The sequence below is a fragment of the Otolemur garnettii genome, unplaced genomic scaffold (genome assembly GCF_000181295.1).
Source record: "Otolemur garnettii isolate 467f Iridium unplaced genomic scaffold, OtoGar3 scaffold00052, whole genome shotgun sequence".
In the NCBI taxonomy this organism is placed as follows: domain Eukaryota; kingdom Metazoa; phylum Chordata; class Mammalia; order Primates; family Galagidae; genus Otolemur; species Otolemur garnettii.
Window position 1 is genome coordinate 2,483,208 of NW_003852447.1, and position 21,044 is coordinate 2,504,251.

At 51.1% G+C, this 21,044-nt stretch overlaps 1 protein-coding gene across 1 annotated transcript; it reads left to right on the plus strand.

Moving 5' to 3' along the window:
* Positions 1-8,890: 8,890 nt before the first annotated feature.
* NKX2-1 (NK2 homeobox 1) lies at positions 8,891-13,417 on the plus strand. Its single transcript, XM_003792001.2, has 4 exons — positions 8,891-9,280; positions 9,559-9,790; positions 10,472-10,857; positions 11,811-13,417. Exons 2-4 carry the CDS (start codon positions 9,714-9,716, stop codon positions 12,548-12,550), a joined length of 1,203 nt encoding a protein of 400 aa, XP_003792049.2. The 5' UTR covers positions 8,891-9,280; positions 9,559-9,713; the 3' UTR covers positions 12,551-13,417.
* Positions 13,418-21,044: the final 7,627 nt, after the last annotated feature.

Below are 21,044 nucleotides of genomic sequence, written 5' to 3' on the forward strand. Positions count from 1 at the left end.
CTTAAGTGATTCTCTTGCCTCAGCCTCCCAAGTAGCTGGGACTACAGGTAACCACCACAACACCCAGCTTTTTTTTTTTTTTTTTTTTTTTTTTTTGTAGTTGTCACTGCTGTTTAGCAGGCTGGGGCTGGGTTGGAACCTAACAGCCTCAGTGTATGTGGCCAGTGCCCTAACCACTGAGTATGGGCGCCTAGACAATTTTTACTCACTATTGAGATAAGACCAGTCTGAATATTCTACCTAATGCATTATGAATTAGGTTTTTCAATGTAGCTGATGGAAACCAGCACTGTTCCCAGCCCTATCTGTGTACCTGGTATTGTTTTGGGAAGTTTTCATCAGGTTCTTTACCCAAGTGGTCTTACTTGAAGGCTGTTATTAATTATCTTAGGAACATGTTAATGGGTTATATCTGCAAGGTATATAGAAAAGGGTGACATTTCTTTCTGTCTTTGTAATGTCTTACCAAATCTCCTGTGATGCATGTTATATTCTAGCTTAATGGACTAATAAAACATTTTTTTCTCTTTTTAAAAAATAATTTATCACAGGCTACCTTCAAATGGTATTATTCTACTTAACATAGTACTTTCAAAAACGTAGATGAAATTGACAAATTTCTTGAAAACTCAGGAAGAAATAGATAACCTGGATTATCTATTCCACAAAAGAAACTAAAAGGCAGATGACTTCACTGGTAAATTCTGGCAAATATTTTAAGAAGAAATGCAAATTGTTCACAAACTTTTCCATATTTAAGAAATTCTATGAAGCTCACATTAACACCAAATCCAAAGTCAGTACAAGAAAATTCAGACTAATATACTCATGAACAAAAATGCAAAAGTTCTTAAGAAACTTTTAGTAAATGGAAAACAACAACATATGAAATAGTTAATAAATTGTAACCAAGTAGAACTTATTCCAAAAATTCAAGATCAGTTTATCATTCAAAAATCAATTAATGTAATTCATCATATTAACAGACTAAAAATGAAAAATCATATGATCCTCTCAATAGATGCAGAAAAATAATTAAATAAAATCTAACATCCATTCTTGGCATAAACTCTCAGCAAACTAGGAGTACAAGGGAACTTCCCCAAACTAACAAAGTGCATCTACATGAAACTTACAGTTAATGTCATACTTAATGACAAAAGACCGAACATTCTGTTAATAACGCATGTAACATGATTCTTTCTAGACAAATAAAAGCATATGTTCACATAAAGCCAACACAAATGTTCATAGCAGCTTTGTTTGTAATAAGTCAAAACTGGAAACCTAAATGTTTATCCCCAAGTGAATGGATAAATACTTTGGTATATACATACAATGGAACACTACTCAGCAAAAAAAAAGAATCACCTATGGCTATATAGACAACAATGTTGATGAAACTCAAAATAATTATTCTCAATGAAAAGAGCTAGACAAAATAGGTCATACTGTTTGATTCCATTTACATAAAATCCTAGAAAATTATAACTAATTTATAGTGACCAAAAGCAGATCAATGATTACTTAGTGGTGGAGATGAGCTTGGGAAATAGCAGAAGAGAGGGTTTACAGGGGACATGAGAAACTTTCGGGGTATTAGATATGTTCATTATCTTGATCGTGGTCGTGGTTTCATGGGTGTATATAAGTGTCAAAACTTACCAAATTTTACATTGTAACTCCGTGCAGTTTATTGCCTGTAAGTTAAACTTCCGTAAAGCCATACAAAATGAATAAAAACTATGAGAAGTTTAGAGTAGTTGGAGAGTAGGTTGTGAGGGAGTAGATAGGGAGGCAGAAAGAAATTAGTATGGAGAGATAGGTTAGTCTCTGTCCTGTGGACAGGAGTGTGGACCACACTGGAGAAAGCCGAAGGCAGAAGCAAGAACTAGATGATGAATGGCTTTGGTTGAGGCAGTAACAAGGGAGAAATGTGGCTGGATTTGGAAAATGCTGGAGATGTGGAATTGAAATGACTTCCCGTTGGATGGGGAAGAGGAAAAAGCTGATATTGGGGTATCTGGCTTTACAGTTGCTATGGACTAAATTGGGTCCCCAAATACAGATGTTAATGCCCAAATTCCCAAGGCGACTGTCATCTGAAAATAAGATCCCTCCCCACCTTTTTGAGACAGTCTCAGTCACCCTGGCTCACAGCAACCTCAAACTCTGAGGCTCAAGCAATCCTCTTATCTCAGTCTCTCAAGCAGCTGGGACTACAGGCTTTTGCCACAATGCTGTTAGTTGGTTTTTTTTTTTTTCTTCTACTTTTAGTACAGATGGGGGTCTCACTTCGCTCAGTCTGGTCTGGAACTATTGAGCTCAGGAGATCCACCTGCCTTGGCCTCCCAGAGTGTGAGGATTACATGAGCCACCACGCCTGGCTTGAAAATAGGATCTTAATGAGGTATCTTAGTCCATTTGTGCTGCCCTAACAGACTATCTGAGACTGGGTAGTTTATAAAACAACAGAAATTTATGTCTCACAGTTCTGAAGGCTGAGCAGTCCAATATCAAGGTACTGGCATCTGGTGAGGGTCTTCTTGCTGCATCCTCCAGAGGAGAGGAACAGTGTGACCTCACATGGGAGAAGAGCAAAGGAGCCAGTGAGCCAAAGGTTGTGTGAAGCCTGTTATAATAAAAGCCTTAATCTAATTAATGAGGGAGGAGCTCTGACTGCCTAATCACCTCTTGAAGGCCCTACCTCTTAATACCATCACCTTGGCAACACCTGAATCTTGTTGGGTGAACATTCTAACCATAGCAGGAGGTGACTAAGATTAAAGTTATAAGGGTGGAGCCCTAATCTGATAGGACTATAGTCTTATTTCCTCCTTCCCTCCATCCCTCTGTATGTGAAGACATTGAGAGGTAGCTCTCTGAAGGCCAGGAAGAGAGCCCTTACCAGAAAATGATCCTTTTAGAACTTAATCTTGTATTTTCCAGCCTTCAGAACTGTGAGAAAATAAATTTCAGTTGTGAGCCACCCAGACTGTTAAGGCCACCTGTGCTGACTAATATAGGCACTTACTGTGGGAGTGTGTGTTGGTACTGGGGAGATGACCATGCCATTCATCTAGATCAAGAACCCCAAACCAGAAGCAGGTTGGGACAGAGCTCACAAGTTTCAGACTGGGATATGTTAAGTTGGGTGGACATTCACACGAAGAGATAGAAAACTAGAATTATAAGAGGGGAGACTTGGAGAGAAGTTGACTAGATATGGATTTGGGAACTGTCAACAATTGGTGGCAGCCAAAGCCATGAGAATGGGTATGCAACAGATTCTAAGAGGAAATGTGCAGATACAGAGGAAAAGAACCATAATAGAGTAGCAACTCCGACCAAAGGGGAAAATTTAGACAAGGGGTGATTAACAGCACCAGATGTTTCAGAGAAGTAGGTACATTTCTGGGGACACAGCAAAGTGTCTAAATGGCCCTTAAAATCAAAGAGCTTGCATTCTACCTGAAAGGAGCACAAACACATATGACAATTAGGAAATCACCCAATTAGGATAAAGTGTCTTATTAATGTAACAGAGAAAGAAGCGCAATAGAGATTCACCGGATTATTCTGCAAACTTATATTGAGCTCCCACTATTGCCATTTAGTTGTTGAAAGAAGCAATTAGGCTCTTTATATAATATATATGACTTAGTTATGGGGGTAGGAAGAATGATATTCTGGTTAAGTGGGAAAGAGCAAAAGCAGAGTAACTAAGGCATATTGGGTGGTGCAGAACAGGAAGTCCGTGGAGTATTGTGGTATTGACAGAGTCCAAAAAGGGGGACTAACTGGGAAGGGCAGAGCCTGCCTGCCAAGTTGGTGCCCGAGATTGGAGAGCTAGAAAGCCCTCACAGAGTGTCCCAGAAGTTTTTTTGTTCCAGCATTTTCTAGGGGCTCTGCCCCTGCTGCTATGACACATGGCAGATCCCCCTGACTCAGGCTGTCAAGCAAGTAAGGCCTCTGCCTTCTCCAGGATTTAGACAGCAGAAAGTGGAAGCTACTCCACTGACCACCAAATACGCGTCCAACTGCCTTCAGACTCAGACGGGAAATTCTCAATGAGATTTTAAGGCAAAGCACAATCAGTAAAGGACTTCAGGTATCACAGAAGCTTCCCCTCCCTGATCCGCACATGGGCGCTTTCAAAAAGCAAGTGCAGGAGCCTGGGTGATCCGAAGAGTCAATCACTAGTTATATTTCCGTGACTTTGGGTGCACCGATAGACAACCTGATCAGGTGGATAACGTGGTGGATGATTAGGACGAGCGAACGCATGGCGGCTGAACCACTCGCAGTCTCTGACAACTACCAGTGTCACCTGGCGACAAAACTTCCCCGGGACCGGTCTGAGACTACAGTTGTCCGGATTGCCGGAAGAGGGCGTTGCGGATCGCCCGGGTCTGCTACTGTCAGACTTAAGTCCTGGGCAGCGAATCCAGCATCCAGCACACCCCAGAAAAGCCAGAGCTTCAGAGATCCTGGAGCTGACCCCGGGTCGGCACTGCAGCCACGGAAATTTTGCCCTGGCCAAGAGTGGAGGGTTGGGGAAAGAAGAACAAAAATGGGAAAGTTGGAGCAAGAGGAAGGAAAGGAGTGGAGGAGGGACCCCCAGCGCTGCTTGCAAGTCCGCGGGAAACGCGAACACTCAAGGCCCCTGGGCTAACTCTGTTGGGCTGCACTTTGATGGGAATCGGAGGAGGGGACAGAAGGAGCTGCAGGTTCAGACCCTCTAAAGCTGAATGAGGCAGCACATTGCCCACGTTCTGGGACGAAACAGCCACACCGTGGGGATCCTTAGGAAATCTGACATTTAAGTTTTAGGAGCAGATGAAACTTGGCTGAGGACTGCACGCGCCAGACAGCGCCTCCACCGATGTCCCCAGCCCCTATGATGGGAGCTTCTCATCTGCCCAGAGCTCAGTCTCGGCTCTCGCTTGTCTCTTGTGGGGTCTGGCCTGGCAGAGTCTGCTCTCAGCTTTTAGCTCGTGTCCCCTCGTCCCACCTCTGCCCTGAAATCCTCAGGACAAACGGAGGAGGGAGGGCTCTGCTAAGGCTGAGTTCCCCTTTCTCGCTCTGTTTTGTAACCTGCTCCACTCCTCACATTCGCTCCCACCCCCAGACTCCTTCCCGCCTGGGGGCGCCCCTGGAGTTGGTGGAGAGGGAAGGGGCTCTGAGTACGACTTGAGACAGGTTGGATCTTGGCTTCAACTACGTGACATGAAAATAGGCAGGTGTCCAAACCACAAGTTTCAACTCTAGTAGGACTTGACCCGACAGGGAAGCAGGTGCTTTCACACCTAAGGCCTGAGGCCAGGACGGTCGTCTAGAGCCGGGTCGGCCTCGCGGGCGAGCCCCCGCCTCCCACTCCCGCCCCAGAGCTCGCCGGTAGAGCGAGACGCAGAGGCCGCTGCGACGTCCCCTCTATTCCCAGCCTGCCTAGCGGTCGCGACTTGAAAAAAAGCGTCCCCGAAAAGAAAGTTCTCTCAAAGATTCTAGTCTAGGTTGTCCAGAGAGAGGAAGCAGTAGAAGGATCTTTTCTTGCGCTGCGTCTTGGAAAGCCACCCTGGGCCTCGCGCGGCCTCTCCCGAAGCTTTCAGTTCTGGTGCCTGGGAGAGGGGCGCGAAGCGGAGGGGCCCATGAGGCCCTTCCAGGGAGAGGAAGCCAGGAAGGCATCCTCCAGAGGCCTTCCTTGGATCCTGGGGTTGGGCAGCAGCGACCCACAGCGCCCAGTTGCCTTCTGCTCTCTGGGCCAGTCGCTGAGCCCAGCTCAGCCTGACCCAGGAGTCTGCGCCTGGCTGCGGGAGACCCGCCGAAGCAGCCAAGGGGCCCAAATATTCTCACGAAGGTCGGAGGCCCAGAACCGTTTCTGTAAATCCGTGTAACAGAAGTGACTTGTGTTACAATTCTCAGGAGCATGAAATATTTGACTCCCTAGCACAGCAATGTAGGAAGATGCACGGGACAAGTTATGACCATTTTTATAGCTCAGGAAACAGGTGTTAAAACTCTGTTTCCTTAACTCAATATTGGGGGGGGGGATAGATAGATAGATAGTATAGATAAAGTAGGATCTGACTCTGGAGGCGGAGAGCCAGAAAACGCACTAGTTCACTTTGGCTGTGATGGAAGCGGCTCCAGGGTGTGGCGGGAACCCACAGAGCTGTACCCAGGACTTCTGACTTCTCACAATGCTCAAAGGTCGGAAAATAGTGCAGAACTCCACACACTAACCTTCATTACTACCCCGTCTTTCTTGCTTGGATCTGGCGGTAACATCTGTCACAAAGTAATACACATTATTTGGGTGATGTACCGTTAATGTGTCAGCTCCTTGTGGGTCGGAGCTGACCAACTAACACGTAGGTAAAGGCTGAATTTTCAGGCCTAGCACAGACCCTGGCTGAAGCTCAATAAATATTTGTTGAGTGAATCATAATTGAGAGAAAACTTGGAGCAAAGTAACACTACCAGGAAACTCAGTGTCTAGGGAAGTGTGAAGGACCACCAGGGGGCCGAGAAAAAGCGCCGGGGAGAGGGAGAGAAGTGTTTCCTCCTCATCATCCCAGGAGGTCTGAGGTGCAGGCCCCGAATTAACCCTCTGCACAATCCCTCTGTTCCTGTCTAACAAAGTGACGTTTCCCAAGGGCGAGGCCTGTCTGAGCAAAGGCTGAGGGCGATTCCCCGCGGCTGGGACCGGGCCTAGGCCTGCGCCTCCGCGCTGCTCCTCAGTTCCTCAGAGCACAGCCGATTAAGCAAAGTGCGGTCGGGATGGAGACAGCCCTGGGCGACTGCTCCAGGGAAAGCTCGGGGAGGGGCCAGCGTCGGGCCCTGCCCTGCCCTGCCAGGCCGGGCGTTCAGCGCGCCCACCCCACGCGGGAGCGAGTTAGTTGCAAGATAAAGGAAGACGCTCGGGCTCTCCGAAGTGGAATCGGGGTTCCTGACTATACCCTGCAGCTATGGAAAAATCACTGGTTTAACCAGGATGTGCCCTATTTAGAATGAGTTCAGGAGGCGGCTAAAAAGAAAAGATGCTCTTTGGTCAGAAAGAGGTGTTGGAGGCCAGGGGAGACACTTAAGGCCTTTGTTTGGACAAACTGGGAGGTAGACAGACGTCCAGCTCTTCTCCACAAGGCTCCTTAGTCTTCGGGCTTATTGGCAGTGCTGTGTGCCTGGCAAAGAATGCGGAGCGCTGGGTGGATGTGGAAGGGCACGGGTAGGAGTGGCTCTTGGGGTCCCCTGGGCTTCAGGGGGCTGCCAAGGCGCTTAGGAGGTCTCCATGGGAGTTGCGGGCCTGCAGGGCAGAGGTTGAAACATCATCTAACTTGTGAGGAAAAAGTGAACGGAGAAATGTTGCTCGCTCCAACCCCTTCTACCAGCTCGGCTCCAGGACAGCGAAGTCGTGTCCCAGAGAGGAGTTTGGGGGAGAAGGGGCTGCTAGAGACTTACATCCCGGGTTGCTCCCAGGCTGTGGTGCCCAGGTCTAGGGACTGCCAGCCACACGCCCCAGGGACAAAGGCGGTGCAGCAAGACCCAGGGGCTGCGAAAGATTCACCCAACTGTTCCCTTTACTCATGGCTAGTACACTAAAGCGGAGGTGGGGATAATCATGATAACCACCCACAGACATCTCCAGTGCTGACACTGAGCTTAAAATATTTCAAAGCTTTCAAAGCACTTTAATTCGCCCGATCTCATTTGAATCCCATAAAAACCTGTGAAGAATTACCTCCATTGCTAAATGCATAGAGACTGAGAGAGATGTAATACGATGTACACTTCTTGTTTCTTAAATAAGAAATAAAGCAGAAAGAAATTAGGTCAGTGACTAGGAACCCCACCCCATTCTCAATAAGACCCCATTCGGGGCGCAGGTCCGCCTGGGTCGCGCCTGCAGGCAGGGTCTGGGTACAGCGTTGCCTGCTCGCTTCCGTCGTTCACGCCAGCCCGGCGTCGCCTCCCCTCCTTGCTCCTTGGGCTTAGACACCACATGGACGAAAGTGAAGCTGATGGGTCTGAGTCTTTCCTGAGAGCGCCCCCCAGAGAAGTCCCTGGGAAGGCAGGGCAAGGAGCCCGGCTTTGCGCCTGTCTTTCGCAGCACAAGCCGCAAGCGCGTCTCCCCCGCGCAAATGCAGAGTCGCCTGCGCCAAGGTTGCTGTGGGGGCCGCACAGAAATGCGGGCCCATGTGAGAGGCCCATAGATGTCCTGAGCTTTCTTTGCCCTGTTAAGGGAGGTAGGAGGTGAGGAAAGCTCTGTATTGGGGAATACAGAGCACTCTTCAAGGAGAGAATTGAAATCTTGAAAAGCAAAACTTTCTTTACTATAATTGGTATTAATGAAAAAGGAGAGCCCAACCTGCTTAATTAAATAGTTCAAAAACTGCGTGCTCATTACTGAGAGTTTCTTCTCTAGAAGGAGGGGAAATAAAATATGAAAACAAAAACCAAATTTGAGAAGCTCCTTGACCGGCCGCGGAAGTGTATTGGAGGCACCTGCCGGGTTGGGGAGCGCTCCGCCCTCCCAGCCCCTAGAGCAGAGAGGAGGCTGAAACAGCCAAAGAGAAAGCAAAACAAAAACAAACAGTAATAAAAACGTTTAAAATCCAAGGGCAAACACTGGAGTTGGTCTGAAAATCTGCTCTGTACGGGGCTCCACTCAGTAGTCCGCTCTCCTGCAGGCCCCGACCTGGCCGCAGCCACGCGGCTCTGTTGGGTAGCGCAGCCCACAGCTCCCCCTTGCCAGGCGCCCAAGGACCCTCAAGGCGCGGGGCCCACACTTGAAGCCTGGGAACACGCAGACAGGAAACCCACTTCCTCCTAAGCAGTTTCTTGCTCGTCGGATGAGAGGCGCCCAATTGAAGCAGAATGATCCTCATCTGCTAATATCCAGCGTGGCCACAAAGCGACTGGCCATTTATGCCACCACTTTAAACAAAGATATTTGGTTATTCCCGGGAAGCAAGTGCACTTTTGCATGGCTGAGCTCCGGGAGGAGGCAAACCTCAGCCCAGCCTCCCGCCCGCTGGGCTGCCGGGCTTGAGTATTCGCCCCCTCACGGCCCGCGGGTCCCACCAGGGTTCAGGCTCAGTTCTGCCGGGCAACGGACGGGCGGTCACTCCCTCTGCTCCCTGCCTGCACCCTCCCTGAAGCACCAGAGGGAAAAACGACGTGGGCCTGGGCTTGGGTGCTGGGGCTGTGATGTCTTCGCAACGTCAGTTCCAGCCCCAGACCCCTACGTGTCCGGGCGATGGGCGAGGGTCGGGGACACCAGGTTTGTTCGAGGTGGGGCAACTTCAGTGATGGGCCCTCGGGTTAGTCCTCCTTTCCCATCCTTCCAGCTCTGGAGGCCAGTAGTGTGTTTGTCTGGGCCGGGAGTGGGGGTGGGGAAGGGGAGCATCCAGTGAGGGGGTGGGGGCGCAATGTGGGGGGAGGCTGGCCAACTGACAAGCCCCTGAGCTGGGGGGCGGCGCGGGGATCCGGGACAGCCTCCCGGCGGCACTCGGTCCCCTACTTAGCGCCCCCTCCGCCCGCTCGGATTCTCTCGGGTAGGGGGAAAGGGGGCGGGGTGCAGAGGTGTCCTTCTGACGGCGGCAGAAGCAGCAGACAGACTGACAGACACGTAGACCAACAGTGCAGCCCCAGGGTTCGTCCCCAGACTCGCTCGCTCATTTGGTGGCGACTGGGGCTCAGCGCAGCGAAGCCCGATGTGGTCCGGAGGCAGTGGGAAAGCGCGGGGCTGGGAGGCCGCGGCGGGAGGGAGGAGCAGCCCCGGCAGGCTCAGGTGAAACCCCCACCCCCGTCCCTTGGCCCCCTCCTCCTAAAGACCTGTCCCCGTCCGGGGAACCCCGACCGAACAGGAAAGTGCTTCCACTTTGTAACTCCGCAAGTTGGTTGCAAAGCAGCATTCACCTTCCTTCCTCCCAACCATCTCTCCTCGGCTACTCCCCACCCCACCTCCTGCCCTCCCCGCTCTCGGATCCCTCCTCCTTCCCCTCCCCCGCCTCCTCTCCGCGCGCCGGTGGCACCCCACAAAAATGGGGGTGGGGGTGTCCACGGGAGGGGGAAAACGCTTTGGGTCTCCTCTCTGCCTCTCTCTCTTTTTCTCTCTTTGAGACCCCAAAATCCTGACAAGTGAAACTTAAAGGTGTTTACCTTGTCATCAGCATGTAAGCTAATTATCTCGGGCAAGATGTAGGCTTCTATTGTCTTGTTGCTTTAGCGCTTACGCCCCGCCTCTGGTGGCTGCCTAAAACCTGGCGCCGGGCTAAAACAAACGCGAGGCAGCCCCCGAGCCTCCACTCAAGCCAATTAAGGAGGACTCGGTCCACTACGTTACGTGTACATCCAACAAGATCGGCGTTAAGGTAACACCAGAATATTTGGCAAAGGGAGAAAAAAAAAAGCAGCGAGGCTTCGCCTTCCCCCTCTCCCTTTTTTTTCCTCCTCTTCCTTCCTCCTCCAGCCGCCGCCGAATCATGTCGATGAGTCCAAAGCACACGACTCCGTTCTCAGTGTCTGACATCTTGAGTCCCCTGGAGGAAAGCTACAAGAAAGTGGGCATGGAGGGCGGCGGCCTCGGGGCTCCGCTGGCGGCGTACAGGCAAAGCCAGGCGGCACCGCCAGCCGCGGCCATGCAGCAGCACGCCGTGGGACACCACGGCGCAGTCACCGCCGCCTACCACATGACGGCGGCGGGGGTGCCCCAACTCTCGCACTCCGCCGTGGGGGGCTACTGCAACGGCAACCTGGGCAACATGAGCGAGCTGCCGCCTTACCAGGACACCATGCGGAACAGCGCCTCCGGCCCCGGATGGTACGGCGCCAACCCAGACCCGCGCTTCCCCGCCAGTAAGTGAGGCCGCCCCTCTGAGGGGCCGCGGGTGAGCACAGGAGGCGCCGCAAGGTCGCCAGTAAGGCACGGCGCCACCAGGCTGCGCCCTGGTCATCAGGCATGCGGCCCGGCAGCCGCGCCAGTAACTTGGGTGTGGGAGCTGGGGATTCTTCCCCCTGCTGGGCTGGGGGTCCGCGAAGAGGCACGTGGTACCTCTGGGGTCCTGCCGACAGGTGTTGGTACTCTGCATCTCCCAGGCGCTGGTGACCTGCAGCTGTGCTCTGCGCGGAAGACCTCAGAGAGGGAGGCGAGCCCCGAGCTGAGGGATCAGGGGCGAGCAGGGCGCGCAGAGACTAGGCCTGGCAAGGAGGGAGGCTGTCCAGTTGGGATGCACTCGGGCTCCTGGCCCGGCCAGCTCGCCAGCGAAGTCTGGGCAGGTGGGAGGGCGCGAAGCTCTGAAGCTCCGGAGGGGGCTCTAATGGGCCGAGCAGGTGCCCTCAGCAGAGAGAAGCCAAGAGGAAAATCATCTAAGGGCTTACAGTTGGCTTGCAAGCCAACACCCCCTCCCCTGACCTCCAAAAGTTGGGGTCTACCGCCGGACCCCACTTCCCGGCATGTGCTCCGTTCACCGCCTGTGGGCAGTTAACCAGTCAACCTCGTGCCTCTAACCCGGGTTGCGCACGAAGGGAGCCGGAGCGGCCGTTTCCCCCCTCTGTGAAAGGGAACCAAGGCTGAGGGAGGGCAGCCAGGGTTAGGGTTGAGAGCTCCCCAATACAGCCCTCGACAGCACAGTCCAGGGCAGGTGCTGGCGATTCCCTGAAGCGGGGCCTCTTGAGGCCAAGCGCTAGACGACCTGGGAGAGGAGGGCGCCGTCGGGGCCAGGCGGGCCAGGCGGGCCAAGCGCGCGGAAAGCAGGGGTGGCCTGGCCCTGGCCCGGCCCTGGCCGACGCTGTGCGTTTGTCGCTTACAGTCTCCCGCTTCATGGGCCCGGCGAGCGGCATGAATATGAGCGGCATGGGCGGCCTGGGCTCGCTGGGGGACGTGAGCAAGAACATGGCCCCGTTGCCAAGCGCGCCGCGCCGGAAGCGCCGGGTGCTCTTCTCCCAGGCGCAGGTGTACGAGCTGGAGCGACGCTTCAAGCAACAGAAGTACCTGTCGGCGCCAGAGCGCGAGCACCTGGCCAGCATGATCCACCTGACACCCACGCAGGTCAAGATCTGGTTCCAGAACCACCGCTACAAGATGAAGCGCCAGGCTAAGGACAAGGCGGCGCAGCAGCAGCTGCAGCAGGACAGCGGCGGCGGGGGCGGCGGGGGCGCCGGGTGCCCGCAGCAGCAACAAGCTCAGCAGCAGTCGCCGCGCCGTGTAGCGGTGCCGGTCCTGGTGAAAGACGGCAAACCGTGCCAGGCGGGCGCCCCTGCGCCAGGCGCGGCCAGCCTGCAGGGCCACGCGCAGCAGCAGGCACAGCAGCAGGCGCAGGCCGCGCAGGCGGCAGCAGCGGCTATCTCGGTGGGCAGCGGCGGGGCCGGCCTGGGCGCACACCCGGGCCACCAGCCCGGCAGTGCAGGCCAGTCTCCGGACCTGGCACACCACGCCGCTAGCCCCGCGGCTCTGCAGGGCCAGGTCTCCAGCCTGTCTCACCTGAACTCCTCGGGCTCGGACTACAGCACCATGTCCTGCTCCACCCTGCTATATGGTCGGACCTGGTGAGAGGACGCCAGCCCGCCCTAGCCCTGCGCGCTGCCTCACCGCTTCCCTCTTGCCCGCCACACAGACCACCATCCCCTCGGCTGCTCCACGCGCTTCGACTTTTTCTTGAGAACCTGTCCGTATTTAGACCAAGGGAAAAAACACAAAGGCCAAACTGCGGGACGTCTTTCTTTTTCTAAAATTTGTGGGTTTTTTTTAAAAAAAGAAAATAAAAACAACCAAGCGAATCCAACGCTTATTAAGGAATCTTTAAACAGAGAAGGACATAGAACAGCTTTGGGGGTGCTTTTTTGGTGATTCTAATGGTTTCCCACGCCGGGGCGGGGCCCCATTTGGAGAGGGCTCTACACTGACACGGCTATGGACTCTAAAGATCGAAAACTTCACTCTGGGTACACTCGGCCAGCGAAGTGGACTTGCTTGTAAATATCAGGATTTTTTTTTTTTGGAAGGAGAACGGGAGTGGGGAGAGGACAGACTCTTCGATATAACCCACTAGTCACTGACACAAAGGAAGTGCCCATTCCCCCGCGCCCTCTAGCCGCCTAGGCAGCCAGGACCGTTCATCCAGGAAAATTGTTTTATGTTTGATGTGAACTTGTAGCTGTAAAATGCTGTCAAAAGTTGGACTAAATGCCTAGTTTTTAGTAATCTGTACATTTTGTTGTAAAAAGAAAACCACTCCCTGTTCCCAGCCTCTCACATTTTTTATGGGCATTGACAAATCTGTGTATATTATTTGGCAGTTTGGTATTTGCCGGTCAGTCTTTTTCTGTTGTAACTTATGTAGATATTTGGCTTAAATATAGTTCCTAAGAAGCTTCTAATAAATTATACAAATTAAAAAGATTCTTTTTCTGATTAAAACCCTCCTTTTTGTTTGGTTTTAATTTTTTTCTAATTTTTATTTTTTGGTTGGTGGGGGTCTCATCCTTGGCTTGATGAGATCCAAATTGTTTGAGTTTGAGCTCAAGAATTCTGAACCAGCTAAGGAGGTGAGGTCTATAGTTCTTGCCCTATGGAAAGAGGGAATTTTGTTCTACCAGGAATTGAGTGGAATCACCTCGTGAGCATTCTTGAGACTCCACAATGGAAAAGCCAAACTACTTGCACCAGGAGGGAGAGAGGAAGAGAAAGAGAAAGAAACCGAAGGACTCCTTTTCCTTTTTCTTCTTTCCTTCTTTCTTTCTTTAAATTTAAAGCCAGGCTTCTTTTTTATAGAGAACTCAGAACTATCTACTGTGGTCTTACACAGCTGAGCCAACATTTAAAACAGTAGGCCAGGAGACCCATTTTAAATAATCCCGCACGAGCTGTCATTTTCAATGGAGGATTGCTCCTGTAGATTTCACTATCAAACCTTTTTCCTAATCTGTGGCTGAGCTCCTTCATAGTTAGAATTTGATGGCAGGCTGTTTTTGAAACTGTGAATTTGTTTCTGCTCTAAAATGGCCATCTCTGCTCAGGGACCAGCAGGGGCAGCCCCCAGCCCCTGCTTCTTGGGGCTGCCTGGGCCTCTGCCAGTGTCAGAGAGGGTGGGCCAGGCTAAGGATGCCCCAGTAAGGACTTTGGGAGGTGGGGTTTCACTCTGTTCCCATCTCTGGGCTCTTACATCTTTTCAACAAGAAATCTTTCTCCTTGCTTGTGATTCTTTCTTCCGACTTCTAATTTCCCAGTCTCAGCATTCAGATGATTGTGTGGGGATGCAATGCTGGGCAGGGGGGTTGGAAGGAATGGTTCTGGACAAGAGAAAAATTGAAGTCCCTGGATGGGTTGTTGCCATTTCCCTGTCAACTCTGATAAGTCTACCCAGGAAAGGCAGCAGAAGGGGCCGGGCAGATGCCCCTCCCAGCCCTTCCTTCTGGACCTGGAGGTGTTTGATTATGGGTGATTGATTTATATTTGGCTTGTGCTTACTTCTCACCTACATTTTCAACTTTCTTTTTCCTTTCTTGCCCCTCTGTCCCCATTCATTCCTCTCCTTTCTGTCTCCATCTTTATCTTCCCGAACCCCACTCCTCCCCAGGAACTTGTTAGGAAGGAGACTGGTTAAATCCTTGCAATTCTCTTGCGGACTTCCTAGTCTCCTCTCCTTTGGTGCCTTAGGGCTAAGGGCCATGGCTGGCTTTCTCTCTCAGAAACTCCTGATATCCAGAAGGAACTTTGCAATGCCAAGAAGATGGCTGGTTGGTGTAGTGAGTATCTGGTTGAGAGGAATCATAGCAGGTCTTACATTTCAAAAAACCGAAACTGGAAAGTTTAAGCACTTGCATTGTAGTAAGCAGCGGTTGTTCTGGAACAGAGAGTGTAGGTGACTGAGCCACTCAGCTCGGCAGGGGCGATGGAAGCTATGCTCGACCGTCCCCCTCGCCCTGCACAAGCCTGAGCCGGTGGCACCCCCGAACCTCAGTTTTAGCCAGGAGCGCCGCTGAGGGTCACCCTTTTAGTAAATCTTATCACCCTTGGACTGCTGGAGTTTCAATCAAATACCTTCTTCTCCCCGCCGCCATCTAGAGTCGGCTTAGTTTGAAGTCTATTTACTCATCCCAGGGAAAGGTGAATTCAGCCCGGTCTGCGGATGCGACCCAAACAAACAGGGCTCTGCTGCTCCTCGCCCTCAGTTATTCGGGGTCCACTCGCTCCCGCTCCTGGCTGGGGACTTGTCACAGCTGCAGGAAGAGTCCCTAGAGCGCAGTCTGAAGAGCTTCACTAGGAAAGTAGGCACCAGCTGGGGCCGTGAAGGAGGTTCCACAGCACGGGGACACCCTTCACCCCTGTGACTCCGGGAAGCCGAAGGTCGTCCCCTTCCACAGTCTCCTCCCCTGGCTCTCCACAACTCCTACCTAATTTCTGGCTTCCCCCAGGGGAGAAATCGCCATTCAGAGGAGGCCCCTACACCGAGGTGTCTGGAAGGGCCCGATGCTTCGGACGTGTGGAGGCAGAACTGTCCACCCCGATCGCTGTGAAGCTTTGCCTCTGCCAAAGTGCCCTGGCCGTCCGTAGGCCCCGACGGCTTCGAGCAGTGGGGGAGATCCTGCGGTCAGCGCCCCCCTTCTCCTCTTCCCCACCCCCACCTCGCCATGTAAACACGAGGACTTTCTTGAGAGCCCTGGAGAGCGGCTCTAGTGGCTTCGGGGCCTGAAACCCCTGGCTTGGCTTGTTTGATGTTTAGCAGCCCAAAGCAGCCCCCACCCTGGCCCCTGCCTGAAACCTGGGGCCGCGGGCAGGAGAGGAAGGAGAGCAACGCTCTCGGCTGCGGCCTGGGACTGGCCGGGCTCGGGGTTGGCGAGCACCGAGGGACAGAGACGCTGTGAGCTGGGAAGAAAGGGAGCCTAGACTGCCGCCGCCTCCAACCAGGGCGCGAGCTGGGGTCCTCAAGGCCAGGAGGGAGTGGGGGCAGGGAAGGCTTCCGCAGCCCGGCCTCCGCTCGATGGGGGCAGGAGCTGCCTGGTGGGAAGCAGCTTGGGGCCGGAGAGTGAAACCCGAGCCCGACCGGCTGGAGGAGACGCGTGGGGCTCACAGTCCGGAGGCTGGGGGGCCCCTAGCCGGGCTTCGCAGGAGGCACCTCTGACCGTGGCTTAGGTCTGGGCCTTCCGTGGGGAAAGACCTGCTAGGGTGCCTTCTAAGGTATTTTAAATCCTCCTCCGGCAGGGGCAGGGAGTGCGGCGGCAGGGCCTGGGTCAGACATTCTAGTCTAGGATTTTGAGGCCCCAGGGAAGAATTCTCAGACTTCAGAGGCCACACGCCCTTCCCGAGAGCTCGCCGGTGTCCCCGCGTCGGTGAGGGGCTTTCTCGAGGCGCGTGTGCATGAAAGGTAGCTGAGTCTCTTCTCAGGCGATCCGAGATAAGAGGAAATGAGAGCGGGGTTTTCTGACTTCCAACTCATTAGGGACCAGGTAAGGTCAATGCTTTCTCTATTATGTCTTTATCTTAAAAGTGGGTCAATTTAAGATAAGGGAAAAAAAATCCAGGATCTGTGTGAACCGTGCTGATAAAGACTGACCCCTTTTCTGAACTGTAAGCAAGCCGGGCAGACGTTCATTTTCTATAAACAAGAGAGTTGTGAGAAGCTGCCTTGAATTCTGATCGGATGTCTCCAGTCTCTCTAGACGTCGCCCCCTCTTCCCTACTCCCCACCCCCAAGTATCAGAGTGAGGACGCAGAGGGAGCAGGCAAGGCTATTTGTGGAGAACTAGGAAGCCCCGTTGGGAAATGTGAATGGGAGATGATATGATTCTTAGGCATGGTTTTCTGTTTTGTTTGTTTCAAGCTCAACTTTCTTTCAGAATGGAGGGGAAGGGACAGGTCTGGGTGTTGGGGAATGAGCGATTTGTTTGAGGTACCCATTAGGAGACACTGAGCTTGTGTTCTGCTTGCCCTCCCTGCCTTCTTGGCTGGTGTGTTCCTCCTTGTGCACCTGAGCTCCTGAGCCTTCAGGCCACCCTCGGTGGGGCCCAATTTGGAATCCTGCCTCAATTTGGAGCACAGAAAGTTTTCTGGTGCCTTTTTGGCCAATTGCTTCTGGAAAGAGTGTACTATCTCCACTCACTCTCTTGGGCAAGAGCAAGTTTGTCCATCCAAGTGGCTGGAGGAGTTGGGTGTAAATGGGAGTAGAGGAAAAGATGTGTTTCATGGGAGGAGAGGACTGGAGTCTACATGTGCCCTCACTCCCCCCACACCCATATAGTTGTGTTTCTAAACTTTCTTTAATGAGTTTCAAAGGAATGGAGGATGAGTAGGCTCAGCAACTTCCCACACAGCTTTGGCCTCATGAAGCTGTAGCTGAAGTGGCCAGCTGCATTTCTCTCTGATAGTGACCTAATGCCCAACTTGGTGGACATCTAGGCATGATGCTGGGCTTCTGTTCCTCTCATCTGATGATGCTTCCCTTCTGATCTCTGCTTCATAGATAGTTATTACCTTTATTATTGTGAGTTTTATCAAAGTTTTAGAAAAGGTAAGACTTAACTCCACTTTCCTGCTGTACTTTTGCTATTTGCAGGACGGGGCAATGTAAATTAATTACTGTTAGTGTTCTCCCTGAAATATAAATAAGGCACAGACATAAATATTGCAGGCAGTAGGACTTGCTAAAGAGAACTGTAGCCTTCAACATAAAATTCGCATATGATTCTGCCCACTGTACATGTATGTGTAAGTACTGCATGCAGACTGATGTCTGCCTGTGCATGTATGCATAAAAGTATGCACACGCATGTATCCCATATGCATGTGTACTGCTCTCGTATATTTACTTAATAAGGTACTCAAAAAGAAATGTTTCATATAGAATTCTCTTAGTAAGAGATTTTACAGAACCTGTTAGGTGCAAGAACATTGAATACATTCATTATCTCAATTAAGATGTCACAGAAACAGTTTCCCTTAAAAATCAAATAAACAAAACCTTCCGGTATTTTTGCCCATGTTAGTTGGAAATTTATTGCCATGTGAAAAACTCTGGGGAACTAATTATATTTTAGAAAATATTAAAATTTGTTCTTAAAGAAATTGAACTAGACGCCGGAGACATAGTTGTAGATGAGATTTTGTGAGGCAATCTGCAATTAAAAAATGTTGTCCCTTGCGGCCCTTATAAGGGCCCCCACTAAAAGAAATCATTAATATGAATTCTATCATCCAGGAAGAAAAACAAGTACAACATACAAATGTTCCTGCTTATTTGTAGGGCATTCACGTGATAGTGGAAACACAGAGTTGTCTGACAAGAAGATAAACTTTATCTCTCGTTTCTCCTTCATTTCACACCTTTCTGGAAAGTCCATCTTTGAAGTTTTGTTAGTAACAGCAGACTGTTGGTGTTAAACATTGCATTTCTAGGGTTTTTGTGATTGTTTAGAATTTTATTTCTATAAAATTAAGAGATGTCAGGGCATGAAGTATCCTTAGATACCACATCCTGTCGCTGTGCCCTTTCTATGCAAAACCACCTAGAATAGTGCGTCTCCACTTTGCTTGGCATTCTCCTTCCTCATGCTGCCGCTCGAAAGTGTCCAAAGTTCTCAGAAAACAAGGACTTACGTGCTGCTGATTTACCTGGTCTCTAAGGCACACAGAGGCTGAGTGCGCACGCGCGCAGATATAAACCTGGGAATTACCGTAATGCCACGAAAAAGATGGAGAGTTGGGCCTCTGAGCTAACTGCTATCTCTGCTGCAAACCAGGAGACTCAGTCAGTCGGTGTTTAATGTACTGCCTATGACTGTGTGTAAATCTCACCCAGAAGAGTTAGGTTCCCCGTAGACACTTCCAGAGCATCAGGTCTCTAAACAGACTTGTAGGGACAGGCTTTTCCCAGGAGACTCTGAAGCCACAGAGGATTAAAGTTCTCTCCCCTCCTGGCCACTTGATGGTGCCTGGAGGTCTGCAAGGCCTGGGTGGGGAATAGAAGCTTCCGGGTTGGGATTTGATGGCTTCCTCCTTCCCTTCTGACATTGCTTAGAAAGAATTGCCACTTTCAAACTACCAGAGTGCTCAGAACACATTTCCCCACCTTAGTCAGGGCAGGCAGAAATTGTAGTTAGTTCATTACTACCCACCAACCTGCAGTATAAATTGAAATGTGGATTATTGCTCCCTGGCAGGACTGGTGCAGCAAACCTCGGAAGGGCTGCATTATATCACACCTACCATTCACACAAGAGGTAAAGTTTAGACATCTCTTTCTATATATACCTAGTCCACTGGCTTCATACTGTAATCAAATAGCATTCTCAGTATTTTAATAAACAGCCAAAGCCGCCCCCCCCCCCATAACTCACCACTGGATGTGGATAAAGAGAAGTCCTTTGAGATGTTTGGTAGCATACAGGCCCTCTGACATTCACCTTCTTGTACAAATAATTTTCTAACAATTACAATGCCACATCAACACAAAATTTGTTGTTGAAAATTCTTGACAAGCCAAAATACTTGAATTGTGTTAGTTGTGTGTCTGTAAAAGCTAGGGAATTTTGTACATATGGATCTGCTCTTAAGAAAGATAGAAGAGAAGGGGGGCTGGAAAGGAGGGAAGGACAGAAGAGAGAAACAACAGGCCCTGGTGCGAGTGGAGGGTTCTGTTGGTGTCTGGCTGGTAGCTGGGTCAGAGTGGATGGGTAAGTGTGTGGTGTGTGGCGTCTAGGAGGTGAGTTAGTAGAGTGGGCCTGAAGATGCTGGGAGGTGGTGTGTGTACCACCACTGAGCTTTGGGCTGGTAACACAATGGCAATGTAATTATCTAGATGAAATATGCTCCAGTGGCAAAAAGTTGCAAAATAGACCGACATCCTGGAGAAGAGAGAGAGCTGGGTACATAGGTCTGCAGCCATCATCCTTTTTTCAATACATTTTAAACAAGAGGATCTAGTGAGTGATTCTGATTCAATACACATAATCAGTTTGCAAGTCTTATTTCCATTTGAAAACAGGGCCATTTGCAATCATAAAAGCCGGACACGCTGAAAGATACAGAGTGCATTCCCAGCAGATGATGGGTGACAGAATCTGTAGGCAAGCACTAAATATTTTCTTCTGGCTTCAGACCTTGCACATCAGTCTTTCCTCCTGATGTATTTTAAATGGAATATTCCTATTGAATATATAATTTAATTGCTTAGAAAATCGAGACTCAATGGCTGAGGGGGAAAAGCCGGCAAGAAAGGTGACAGAGATACCAGGTTGACAGTGCTTCTCTTGGGCGCTGGTTAACAATCATTTAATGTAGAGTTACACTGGGTAAAGGGTAGGATGGAAAATCCGATTTGTTTTATAAAGGAATGGCCACAGCCCGGTGCGGCCCACAACTAAAATTCTTGGGCTGGCGCCACGAAGCCCTGAAATGTCCGGGTTTAAGGAGGAGACTGTGGGGCTGGGACGAACCTCCGAGAAAACCCGGGGACAACCCGGCGGCTTCCCAGCAACGCACCAAAGACCCGCGGGCTCCTCGCAGCCCGGCGCTTCCAAACTGGTTGTCAGGGGTCTCAACTAGAAGTGTGGGTACTTGAAATCCTCAGCTATTTCGTGGTCTCTCATCGTGAAAGTTTTGGTTTCCAAGGACCCACAAAAGCAGCGTGGGCGGCCTCGTCCGCCCCGCCCCCGTCCAGCCGTCGGGCCCCCGCCCGGATTCCTGCCCGCGGCTTCCCGCCCCCGCCCGCCCCGCCCGGGCGGTGACTCGCGTCCCCTTCCCGCACCGGAACGACCTCCCCACCTGGCCGCCCGCGGACACAGGCCCCAGCCCCTCCCAGGAGTCTGGTGTTGGAAAGAGCAGAAGCTTCCCAGAATTCGGACCCTAGAATATACAAATGTTAGGTTCATTGGGTCACGAAGATGATGCAACCCTAACCTGAGGGATTTTTAAAGAAAAATCTTAAACCACAATCTTTTTTTGTACAAATAAGCAAAACCAACAAAGCCAGCGAACTACTACTGCTTTCTTGATGTGTTGGGTTTTTAGGAAAGAAAAGATTCCGTCTCTTCCCAGACATCATCTACAG